This window comes from Coregonus clupeaformis, chromosome 33 (genome assembly GCF_020615455.1).
Source record: "Coregonus clupeaformis isolate EN_2021a chromosome 33, ASM2061545v1, whole genome shotgun sequence".
Taxonomy (NCBI): domain Eukaryota; kingdom Metazoa; phylum Chordata; class Actinopteri; order Salmoniformes; family Salmonidae; genus Coregonus; species Coregonus clupeaformis.
The window spans coordinates 31,994,660-32,007,736 of NC_059224.1; the positions used below are offsets into that span (position 1 = coordinate 31,994,660).

The window sequence follows — 13,077 nt, forward strand, 5'->3', positions numbered from 1 at the left end:
ACCAGTGTCCCTTTACAGTGTTGCTACACCTGCTCACTGACACCTCATCCACTGATCAGTCTTTACTGATCTGTCCTTTTCCTATTGGTCATTGATCTGAACTTTGATACAGGCTGCTTTTAACCAATAGGATGCATGCAAATAAGTCACTTGTTTGCTTGCATATCTAGGAGCAGCAATGAGTGGTGTCACTGCAAAAACGATCCTAAAAGAAACCCTCTCGCCAGCTAACTGAATCCTGTTATGTTCTGGCAAAGGTGCTGTTAAATCATTGTACAGTTTATTATTAGGATTTCAAAGCCTTTGGCTGTGGAACAAAGTGTCTCGGCTGGTTAATGTTGTCAATTCTGCTCCCCTACCCTCACCAACCACCACCACCCAGCCTGTACTCTAGCACCCATGTGAGATTTTCTCCCCCACAGTTTTCCCACAGTGTTTTCAGTGGCGTGTATTCATGGATGCCAAGGGAAGCCAGGCTTCCCCAAAGAATTGACCAAGAAAAAAAGAAAAGAAAAATGTGTCTTTCGTCTGTCTGTGTTTCATAATTGTCCTTCATTTCGCAAGAGGCTGAATTTATCTCACCGGAGAAACCTTGCGAGCGAGCGAAACAGCACCCCTCTGTCTCAGTATATGTAGGCCATCTATATGATGCTGTCTGGTCAAAAAGGGTATGACATTGTTGCCACCCATAGCATTGAATGCAAGAGAAGCCAGCGAGCATTTTGCTTCCCTTGATAAAAAAATTATAAAATCATACCCAATCAACGTTGACCTAAACTGAGTGAGCTCAACTGTGAATGGTCCCGGTGCACCAAAAAAAAGTTTAAAAAGTTTAAAGGGAAGCCAGTTTGGATTTGGCTTCACACCAATCACAAGCCAAACATTATTTACAGAATTGTTTTTAATTTTTGCATCTCTTTGTGGCGTTGTCCTCCGGTGGCTAGCTAGCTAGCAAAAATTGTCCCTTTCCTAAATTAGCCATGGATGGAGATGGGGATTTGGACTTTGGTTTTACGTAATTATCTGTCCTGGCCAATGATTATAACGACGATTCTGATTTAACCATAAATTCATACATTGGGACCCTGGCCTGAGAGGATGGAAGTTCAATGTGTAGCTAGATTGTAGTAGGCTAATGTTAACTAGCTGGCCTGGCACATTGTTGCCCATGAAAGGAAGTTAAGCTAGCGAGCAAGCATTTTAGCCAGGTAGGCTAGAACAACAAAAACGAAAGCGTGTTGTGTATGACAGAGTCATGAAAGAGAGGAGGATAGCATTGGTGTTTCTGGGTGAGTCAACATGTTTTTTTCTACTTGCACGCACGCACACACACAGAAATAAGTACCATGGACAGCCATATCATATTTCACTTTCATTGATTGGACTAAATTGTTCTTGGTATCTTAGTTGTCACTGTAATAGACTAAACATAGGTGATTTGAGGATGATGAAATATTGAAGTTGAAATGGTGCTGGAATAGTGGAGGCAGCTCCTGTTTTCTTTGTGACTTGCGGTAACTCTCTGTGGTTCTAAATCAATAGTTGTTTAGTAGTCCGAAAATGTTGAAAACATTAACTTGCTTGACCATGCTGTAGTAGGTCATGTAACTGTTTGTTTGTGGGCAGATGTTGCTCTCTGGTTTTGTGATGAAACAGAGGTGTGGTTGAATATATTCTGCCACTGTGTCTTCTTATTGTCTTGTCCTTAGGCCTATATATCACGGTGGCAAGGTATATTTACATTTACATTTTAGTCGTTTAGCAGACGCTCTTATCCAGAGCGACTTACTAACAGGTTATAGAGCAAACAGCGCAATTATCACAACAGGTTGTAATATGCCTTTTTCTTCCTGGCTTGGCTTCCTCAGTGATTTTACTCATGCACCGCTGCAGAGTGTTTTCCTGGAAGGCCAGGCTGTTCACCTACCTCTGCTGGGCTCATTGTACCGGAAGGTCAGAGTTAGTCCTGGGCCCAGCTACAGCAAGGTCACAGGGTTGTTCTCTTGCTCACATTCTCTTATCTGGCTGTGGAAACCTCATCAGGTTCTTGCAACACAGGAGCTCTCTCTCATCTCTCTCTGCAGCTCCTTATTAAGACGTTTTTTTTTTGTAGCTTGAGAATATTTTTTTGATCATCTGATTGGCTTAAACCCAACATATTATGGTGCAACTTGGACATTCTATGATAAGGGCTAGGCTATATTACATTGTTATAACACTGTATAACACTGTATAACACCATAAAACAAAAGCATAACACACGCCAACTTGCTTATGGAAAGCCAATAGTTTGTGTAATGCCAGCCAGTGTGAGTTGCTATTAGCGGCACCGGCTGTGTCATTATATTGATAGCAGTGAACACAGGATAATTGCAATGAGTAGTAGTGGACTGTTGCAAAGATATGTTCCTGATAAGAAAACGCATCATGTACGTGGATGGATGAACGGGTAGTAGATCATCTTATCTATTCTAACTCATTGATGCTAGCTGTTTGATGTTCACTCCCTGCACACTAATTGAGTCAGTCAATTGACGTGACTTCCGATTCACTCCGTCACTGGAGAGGCAGAGCAAATCAGAGAGTGAATCTGCAAATCCCATAGCTACAGGAATCTTATAAGGCCTCCATCAGGCCTTCCCTTCTTATGTAATCTCTCTCAGCTCTCCCAGATGGCAGCGTGGTGCTAAATACAGTGGGATCTATCAATCAGGGCCTCTGCCTCAGTCACTGGGCCTACCACATCAGTCTGAGTGGAGAAATGCAGAGATGCAGTTTACAGAGCATGTATGTATTGTAGTCATACTGTTATTAATGGCCTGTAGGCTTACTGTTATTGGTGGGGTTCTTTTGGAGTTGAAATCTGATTGATAACATTCAGAAGATAGTGGACCACGCTGTTGATGATGGGTATTGCTAAGCAGTTTATGACATGGTAATAGCGGATTGCTATAGTTCTGCTTAGAGATTCCATAGCATAAGCAGGTATTTAATGCCTGGTCAATATATGTGGTTAATGAATCATCCAGGATACAACAGAATGGACAGAATGGAAATGGTCTTGTGTGTTTGATTTAATGTGTCTGACCTCGAACACTAACAGGCTTAGGGTTAGTCCTGCCCTAGCTGCCTGCCTGTTGCACAAGCAAGCCTTTATCTAAGCAGAGGCCAGGGCTTTTGTCAGTACTACACTCTTTGAAAAAAAAAAGGTGCTATCTAGAACCTAAAAGGGTTCCTCGGCTGTCCCCATAGGAGAACCATTTGAAGAACCCTTTTTGGGTTCTACATGGAACCCAAAAGGGTTTTACCTGGAACCAAAAAGGGTGCTCCTATGGGGACAGCCGAATAACCCTTTTGGAACCCTTTTTTCTATGAGTGTACTGTACATGGTCAGCATCTAGCTATAGCTACTGCTGGAATTAAAACACACTCCCATAGTAGCTAGTGCTGTTTTGCTCATTTCATTGGAGGTCAAACTCTCCGTAACCTGAACATCAACTCTTCCGGCCCTTAACTATTTTCTTAGCCACAAGATGAATTTCTCAGTTGTCACTTTCTCTGTATTTGATTCCAGATAAAGGTTGATGTATTGCAGTTTAATGTGCTTTCTCAAAGCTAGCACTTCCTGCTATTGTGGATAAAGGCCTATGCAAATTCCACTCTCAAGCTGCTGGTGTTGGGAATTGGCATATGTGAGTATCTGTTTTGCACAAGAAGTTTGTTGGCCTTTTCATTGTGAAATTGTCCTGAATATGAAAGAGTCAAGTCCCTTTCTCTACCACTTTCTAGACGTATACCTCGGATTTTGCTGTTCATTGAAAACTGCCACATTCCACCCCGCCTGGATATGGGGCGGTTTTCTATCCATTTTTACTCCCCAGTAATGTTGGGGGAGGTGTGTTAGAGTTAGGCTAGAGGAGGGAGTACCGCGGGCAGCATTCCTAATCTCCTGGGGGAATAGTTATTCAAGCGACTCAGTCTTTTATCAACAGCCACAGGGGTAGATACGAGTAACTGCATGTCTTTCATTGCTCCCTCCACCACTCACTTTGCCTGTTATGCAACACTCAACCTTGTGCTGCGCTGCAGAGAAACCAGTCTACCCTACCCCTCCTCTCCAGCAAGCCAAGCAGCCCCGCCCCCTGCTCCTGCCTAAGTTATGTAACCCACACCAGCCAGAGCAGTTGGATCCCTCCCCCACCATGCTGACTGCAGCTGTACTCCAAGCCTAGATCTTTACCTGAATACTGCAATAATTCCTATCTCTGCCAGAAACAAATGTTTGAGGTTGAAAATGCCTTAAAGAAAGTCAATATGTACATCCTGTATCCACGTTACACTGAGAGTAAAGTCAGGTTTCAGCTGCAGCAAATATATGTGCTAGGCTGCTCTCTCTCTCTCTCTCTCTCTCTCTCTCACCTGCCTATGATGGCTCGTTTTCATGACTAATAAAGGACGTGCCCGCTGATGTAATGGAATATTGTTCATAGCTGGAGTAATCCCTGGCTCCCCGTAGTCACGTGCTACATGTGCCACTAGGAAATGTCTAGGAAAAACAGCATCCACACCAACTGTCCTTTGTCTGAATATGTACTGTGTGTTCCCTCCCTAGGTCTATATCCTGTGTGGAGTGGGCTGTGGCAGGCCTGCGCTGCTATAACTCATGGTGCAGTAAGGAATGTGGTTCTGATAGTAGAATGGTTAATGCTTGTGTGCCGAGAAAAAACGGGTCGTTACTTAATCATAAGACATGTAGGAAGAAGAAAAAATACTACTACAGCGAAAGCAAGGTCAAAGACACTGAATTAATAATAGCACTGCTGTATGGTTCCCAGTACATGTAAAGATAGACTTGCTTGCCTAAAACAGGGCTATTTTTGACTCAACGGGGGGGGTATGTTTTTTGTGAAAGACAGGCACCTCCTTAGGGATTGAATTTTCAGTCCCACGGTGGGCTTAGGGATATTTGTTTTCCGGTCCCACTCTCACGAAACCTCCTTACATTTCTGGGAAGCTAAGCACATGTTAGAGTCTATAAAATCCAAACTTTTGTAGAAAAACAATATCAGACAGCAATATTACAACCTCAATTCAGTAATCAGTTTACTTTTTCATTGCCCATTCATCCAATCTCTGTTTTTATGTGAGCTTTTTGATAATTATTGTTCACCTGTATGGAAATATGATCTCTTTAAACGTAGGGTCAGTGAAAAGGAATGTCTTTGGCCTGAATGTAAATTATTAGCCCAGTTATTTAGAATTTGAAAGAGGAGCCAGTGCCAGTCATTTGGGAATGAAAAGAGACCCTCCTCGAGGGAGTCGTCATTGTGTTTGCCGATGGCGGTGTTTTGTTGTGTGTTTGAATAATAGAGCTCATTATTAGTGGGGTTCCTATAGCAACAGCCCCTGTTTATTGAGGAGACTGAATCCTATGAGTTTAAGATTCACACACAGACTCAGGGGACTGACAGACGATTGATGGATACATGATTAAATAAACAATGGGCAGGTAGCCTACTGTGTGAGCATAGTCATTGGAACAGAATGACACACTCAATTGACGATGAGTTTTGGATGTGCTGTGTACCTTTTACACTCAGATGACATGAATGTGCAGTATGGCTAATGTATACTGAACAAAAATATAAACGCAACATGCAACAATTTCAATGATTTTACTGAGTTACAGTTCATATAACGGAGCGGCAGGTAGCTTAGTGCGTAAGAGCGTTGTGCCAGTAACCGAAAGGTTGCTGGTTCTAATCCCCGAGCCGACTAGGTGAAAAATCTGTCGATGTGCCCTTAAGCAAGGCACTTAACCCTAATTGCTCCTGTAAGTCGCTCTGGATAAGAGCGTCTGCTAAATGACAAAAAAAATAAAAATAAAGGAAATCAGTCAATTTAAATAAATAAATGAGGCCCTAATCAGCATTCCAGGTGAAGCTGGTTGAGAGAATGCCAAGAGTGTGCAAAGCTGTCATCAAGGCAAAGGGTGGCTATTTGAAGAATCTCAAATCTCAAATATATTTTGATTTATTTAACACTTTTTTGGTTACTACATGATTCCATATGTGTTATTTCATAGTTTTGATGTCTTCACTATTATTCTACAATGTAAAAATAAAGAAAAACCCTTGAATGAGTAGGTGTTCTAAAACGTTTGACCGGTAGTGTAGGTGTACATATAATGTAAATATATACTCTGCAATTTGAATTGTTGGTACACAAACTGTCTGGCCTAGATTCATATTTTTCCATGTTTCTCAATGTGTCCGGGATTAAATTGGCTAGGTGGTTCTGGTGTCATGCAAGTAAACCACAGAGCTATACAGGGCACCATAATATCATGCCTCCCCAAAGCCCCAAAACACAGACTCAGACAGAGAACATTATTGTGTTGTTGGAAGCAATGTCCCAAAGGCACAGGCATGCTTCAACACCATGTTAGACCTTGATATCAACGATCAGTAGAATCATTGATGGAGCAATCTTTCACCGTAATAGTTTGACCTCTTTTTTTGTCTTTGGCAGTGTGGAGGTCAGTAGCGTAACTTACTTTCCATTTGGCATGCTCTGCCTCTGTTATTTGTATGTTACACTGGTATTGCCCAAACCTCCCTTCTAAAAGTCATTGGACATGCATGGCATTTTTGTCTATTATGTTATAAACCTGTGTCGTGGAAATTACCACCAGGGACGCCTGATGTCAATAATAAATTAATCATTCTTTATTTTCAGCAAGCTGGAGAGGTTCCAACAAACTCAATGCACCATAGTACACGTCAGTCGGGAGCTCCCCCGGGGTAGTCCCGTTAGTTCTCTTATATACTGCTTACACAGACAAGTTATATTTGCATGATTTACATTATTCATTATTCATAATTAATTCATCATTAACGTTTGGTTCATTCATGTAACCGACCAAGACCTCACGAAGCTTCCTCTCTCCAAGCTGAGACCTAGAAACTGAGATACCTCATTTCGGTTCTCAAAGCAATGTTCTGGGCGTACTGCCAAATTACTTATACTGATAGTGAGGATTCCTCCCGGGCACGATCAATCAGTCACTTGCATGAACCCAGTCGAACTGGTTATTAGAAAAGCACAAACATAACATTTTCCTTCACACCTGTAAAGTGAATGTAACCTTATTTCTATGTTGTGTTTTCTTAGTTGGACTTGGAGCCTCTGAGGCTTCCCTGAAGGCTGAAGCACATACAGAAGATAGTTGACTATTTGTCTCTCTCTCCTCTAGAAACCAGCCAACATTCTGGTAATGGGGGAGGGCCCAGAACGAGGATGGGTGAAAATCGGTAAGATGGGCTAAATGTACTGAAGTCAATACACTGTAGATGATTGATGGAGCGGGCTGCTGATTCAGTGATTAAAGGCTTAAAACTGTCAGTAGGTTGACAGAGATAATGTATGTGTACTTATATTATTTGTATTCACATTTTAATGTAAATTAAATGTGAGCAAAACAGCTGAATGATGTGACCATAGATAAATGAGTTTGTTGACTTGACTGAGCGTACAATGGCTACATCGTTTAACCTTCAGCCAGACTCTGAGAGGGTTTCTGAACACAGAGACACATGGGCAGGCAGAGGGGCTTAAAATGGCCACATGACACTGATCACACTATTACATAACCCACTCCCCAGCATGGCACTATTTTGGGATGATGTCACAGGTCTGCAGTCCGGCTGGACTCTATTTATACCCTAACCCTGAGAGTCTAGTGTTCGTGCTAAGTTATTGTTTTAGAGTCACAGGACCCCCCTGGTGACACCCATCACACCACACCAGACTTCACTTCGGGTCTTGCACAGACACAGAAGACTTACCCATAATAGAGAATGACCTTCCCATAAGACTACAGAAATAAGACCTTCCCATAAGATCACAGACCCTGACATAGACTCCAGGTTCTGTGCAGACCTGGCCCATAAGATGACTTACTGACAGCATTGACATAAACACCAGCCACACAGTATATTTTGATTGGACTTCAATCCAAATATATATACATTTGATTTGATTAGCCTGCTCTTGTGAGAGAGAAAAGGCTGTGGAATTCAAGCGTGGTGGCTTTGACAAGCTATACATTGCCAACAATATAGCTTGCTCAACAGAGCCAGGGATCATCCCTGAAACCAAACACTACCTCCTTCACTGAAATACCAGGTCAAAGGCTGCTTGGAATGCTTGTGCTGCTAGTCACTATCAAGTCTCTTCTGATAGGGCTCTCCTGGCTTAAGACATGGAGAGTAGAGTAGCCTTGAGTTGAGGCCGCCCTGTTTTTCATTGTCATTAATTCACGTTGATACTATGTTGTGTTTCCCCCACTCTATCTTATTCACGTTTTAGCTGACATGGGCTTTGCCAGACTCTTCAACTCTCCTCTCAAACCCCTGGCGGACCTTGACCCCGTCGTGGTGACGTTCTGGTATAGGGCCCCTGAGCTGCTGCTAGGGGCCCGACATTACACCAAAGCAATCGGTGAGTCATTTGCCTTAACATGAGAGGTACATAGAATCTGTTTCTGAACACTTCTACATTAATGTGGATGCTACCATGATTATGGATAATCATTAATGAATCGTGAGTAATGAATCGTGAGAAAGTTACAGATGCACAAAGTTCATGCCCCCAAATATGATATATGTATGATATTTATGCCTCTGTAACTTATCAAAGCACCGCTGCAACGTGTTATATTTTACAGCGAAGGCTGCAATATTGTATATACATTTGTTCATATGGGCATAATATTTTATATACATTTTTTGAAATGGGCAGAATATTGTATAAAATAAATAAATAAAAATGTGCTGCATTTGTTGCCTTCCTTTTAGACAGTATAGAACAAATAAAACAGGGTTGGGAAAATAACTTGAAAAATGTAATCCATAAGCCTACTAATACATTCATGAATCAATAAAAAAATTTGCACATATACACAAATAAATGGTATTTCAACCTTGTAATAATTCATTTCCTTTCAATTTGCTCTATATAATCTAATTATCAATATAATAAAACTAGGCCTATGATATTTCCTTAAATAGGCCTAGCTACTCAAACATCATAATTGACTTTAGCAAGGGCTGTGCAGATTCATTCATTTCCGCACATGGAGTTTTTTAGGATAGGCTAATTATTAGAGGTTCAGCACCGCTGATTGTCGGCAGTCTTTCCATCGATTGGAGGAGTATTAGGCTATAGTGATCGGCACCAATAGCCTATGTAAAGTCTGTATCAATAGGCTACTAGTAGCATTTTTGGGATATGAAAAGGAGAAGGAAATATGACTGAACTGCGCATAGGAAAGTGTCCAGACGACTGTGAGCTGATTGACCAGTAGGCTAGGTATGAATGTTCTGAAAGCTTAGTCATCTGAATACGAAACCCATCGACCACTTTTGGGCCATCAGCGGAACAAAAGTATTGTCGAGTCTATGAGATGGTACGCTATTAACGGCAGCACCGCTTTATCAAATGTTCATATTGATATTTTAGGCTTCGCATGTGAAAACAGTTTTCTTGGGCACACAAATCCAAAATGATGTACAGTGAGGGAAAAAAGTATTTGATCCCCTGCTGATTTTGTACGTTTGCCCACTGACAAAGACATGATCAGTCTATAATTTTAATGGTAGGTTTATTTGAACAGTGAGAGACAGAATAATAACAAAAAAATCCAGAAAAACGCATGTAAAAAATGTTATAAATTGATTTTCATTTTAATGAGGGAAATAATTATTTGACCCCTCTGCAAAACATGACTTAGAACCCTTGTTGGCAATCACAGAGGTCAGACGTTTCTTGTAATTGGCCACCAGGTTTGCACACATCTCAGGAGGGATTTTGTTCCACTCCTCTTTGCAGATCTTCTCCAAGTCATTAAGGTTTCGAGGCTGACGTTTGGCAACTCGAACCTTCAGCTCCCTCCACATATTTTCTATGGGATTAAGGTCTGGAGACTGGCTAGGCCACTCCATGACCTTAATGTGCTTCTTCTTGAGCCACTCCTTTGTTGCCTTGGCCGTGTGTTTGGGGTCATTGTCATGCTGGAATACCCATCCACGACCCATTTTCAATGCCCTGGAGGTTCTCACCCAAGATTTGACGGTACATGGCCCCGTCCATCGTTCCTTTGATGCGATGAAGTTGTCCTGTCCCCTTATCAGAAAAACACCCACAAAGCATAATGTTTCCACCTCCATGTTTGACGGTGGGGATGGTGTTCTTGGGGTCATAGGCAGCATTCATCCTCCTCCAAACATGGCGAGTTGAGTTGATGCCAAAGAGCTCCATTTTGGTCTCATCTGACCACAACACTTTCACCCAGTTCTCCTCTGAATCATTCAGATGTTCATTGGCAAACTTCAGACGGGCATGTATATGTGCTTTCTTGAGCAGGGGGACCTTGCGGGCGCTGCAGGATTTCAGTCCTTCACGGCGTAGTGTGTTACCAATTGTTTTTTTGGTGACTATGGTCCCAGCTGCCTTGAGATCATTGACAAGATCCTCCCGTGTAGTTCTCGGTTGATTCCTCACCGTTCTCATGATCATTGCAACTCCATGAGGTGAGATCTTGCATGGAGCCCCAGGCCGAGGGAGATTGACAGTTATTTTGTGTTTCTTCCATTTGCAAATAATCGCACCAACTGTTGTCACCTTCTCACCAAGCTGCTTGGCGATGGTCTTGTAGCCCATTCCAGCCTTGTGTAGGTCTACAATCTTGTCCCTGACATCCTTGGAGAGCTCTTTGGTCTTGGCCATGGTGGAGAGTTTGGAATCTGATTGATTGATTGCTTCTGTGGACAGGTGTCTTTATACAGGTAACAAGCTGAGATTAGGAGCACTCCCTTTAAGAGTGTGCTCCTGATCTCAGCTCGTTACCTGTATAAAAGACACCTGGGAGCCAGAAATCTTTCTGATTGAGAGGGGGTCAAATACTTATTTCCCTCATTAAAATGCAAATCAATTTATAAAATTTTTGACATGCATTTTTCTGGATTTTGTTGTTGTTATTCTGTCTCTCACTGTTCAAATAAACCTACCATTAAAATTATAGACTGATAATTTCTTTGTCAGCGGGCAAACGTACAAAATCAGCAGGGGATCAAATACTTTTTTCCCTCACTGTATGTGATTGCAAAATCGAATGCTTCTAACTTGCGTGGTTCTTCAATAGGCTATGCATAGGCTAATAGACTTACTTGATTATCTGCTGTTGTCTGCTTGATTTGCAGCAGGGTCTAGAAGATTTAACCGAGAAAGCATCAAGGTAATGAGTTAATGTTTTCATATGTTTCTGTGCGACGGATTGGACAATGAGTCTAGGCTACTGTGCACAATTGTGTAGGATAGCTTATTGCATACTGGACGCATCGTAGTACCTTCCACAAAACGTTTTGCTTGACAAAGATACGTAAGCATAACTTGCTCACTCACGAGTATTCACGATTCATTCATGTTTATCTGTAATCATGGTAGCATCCACATTAATGTAGAAGTGTTTAGAAACATATTATATTCTTATTTACAATAAAAGTGACTCCAAAATGACACAATGCATTATTTACCATTAATTTTTATTGGGCACAACATAATCTGAAACACAACCAAAACAAACTGCAAATGCATCCCACAAGCTTGATGTAGTCATTGTGTGTTTTTACTTAATTTAATACACTATAAGTGAATTTGTCCAAATACTTATGACACCTTTAAATGGAGTAACCAGATACATAAAGTGCTTTCATTTCTAAACAGTAAAACAGATATGTATGAAAATACCCTAAAATAAATGGTGACATTCTGTACTGTCGCCTCATATAAAACATTTGATCTCAAATCCAAAATGCTGGAGTATAGAGCCAAATTAATCATTTTAGCTTCACTGTCCAAATAAATTAATAAGGGAGTGTACATCAACATACATTCCAGAGAAGTTATTGTATAACCTAAATTATATTCATACCTAACACATGCTTCCCATTTTGTAACCAAAGCACAGAGATTAGATGGAAATGAATTGAAAATCGACCAGCACAGACAGACCAGTAGGACTTTGCTCTTTGATTGTTTACCCTAAGTGAGATTTGGTCAGGTCCCCCCACCTCACGGGCAAAACATTTTAGTGCCCCTCTTGGCAGTGGATAATTTTTGCAGTGTTAAAGTACATTTCCTGCCATTCTACACATTTTGCCATGGGGTGTAGAGAAAATGTTGCATTGTTAAAGGTCGACTTTGGGCAAAATGCTAAAATAAAGGCTTTATAACTGTATAACTGGTAAATGCACCATCATACCAGGTCATTTTAATGCTTAAAAACAAAAAGATATTTGGCTACAGAAGTGCCATTTCTTACCGATCTCTACGGCTTTCGTCCAAAAACAAATTCTGTGAAATTATGTCAACACATACTGGAGGAGTTACTGGCTAGCTAAAGTTGTTAGCTTAGCTAACGAACTAGCTACGTCGGTCGCGGCGCGCATGACCAGAATGACACATTGACGAACCACCAAAGGCACACTCTATTTCTGTAAAAAAATTGAGAAGGGGCGGAGTTGGGGCGTTTTTTGTGAATTCCTCTCCCAGTGTCTGGTGTAAAGCAGACTGAAGCAGGTTTTGCTCTAGGATTTTGCCTGTGCTTAGCACTATCCCGTTTCTTTTTATCCTGAAAAACTCCCCAGTATGTGCTGATGTCAAGTATACCCACAACATGATGCAGCCAACACCATGCTTGAAAATAAGAAGTTACTCAGTGATGTGTTGTGTTGGATTTGCCCCAAATAGGGCTTTGCATTTAGGCCAAAAAGTATTACTTTAGTACCTTGTTGCATACAAGATGCATGTTTTGGAATATTTGTATATTTGTGTTCTTCTTTTCACTCTGTCATTTAGGTCATTATTGTGGAGTCACTACAATGTTGTTGATCCATCCTCAGTTCTCTACCATCACCATGCACACTCTTGGCATTATCTCAACCAGCTTCATGAGGTAGTCACCTAGAATGCATTTCAATTAACAGGTGTGCCTTCTTAAAAGTTAATTTGTGGAAT

At 41.3% G+C, this 13,077-nt stretch overlaps 1 protein-coding gene across 5 annotated transcripts in view; it reads left to right on the forward strand.

The window, feature by feature from the left end:
* LOC121548997 (cyclin-dependent kinase 19) overlaps positions 1-13,077 on the forward strand; it is a 62,033-nt gene that overhangs the window by 23,367 nt on the left and 25,589 nt on the right. For all 5 annotated transcript variants that reach the window (XR_006657736.1, XR_005996721.2, XR_005996720.2 and 2 more), the window contains exons 5-6: positions 7,256-7,313; positions 8,371-8,502. Coding sequence is in view for 1 of the 5 variants with exons in the window: in XM_041860757.2 (XP_041716691.1) it covers positions 7,256-7,313; positions 8,371-8,502 (190 nt within the window). In the remaining 4 variants the exon portion in view is untranslated. The remainder of the gene's footprint in view (positions 1-7,255; positions 7,314-8,370; positions 8,503-13,077) is intronic.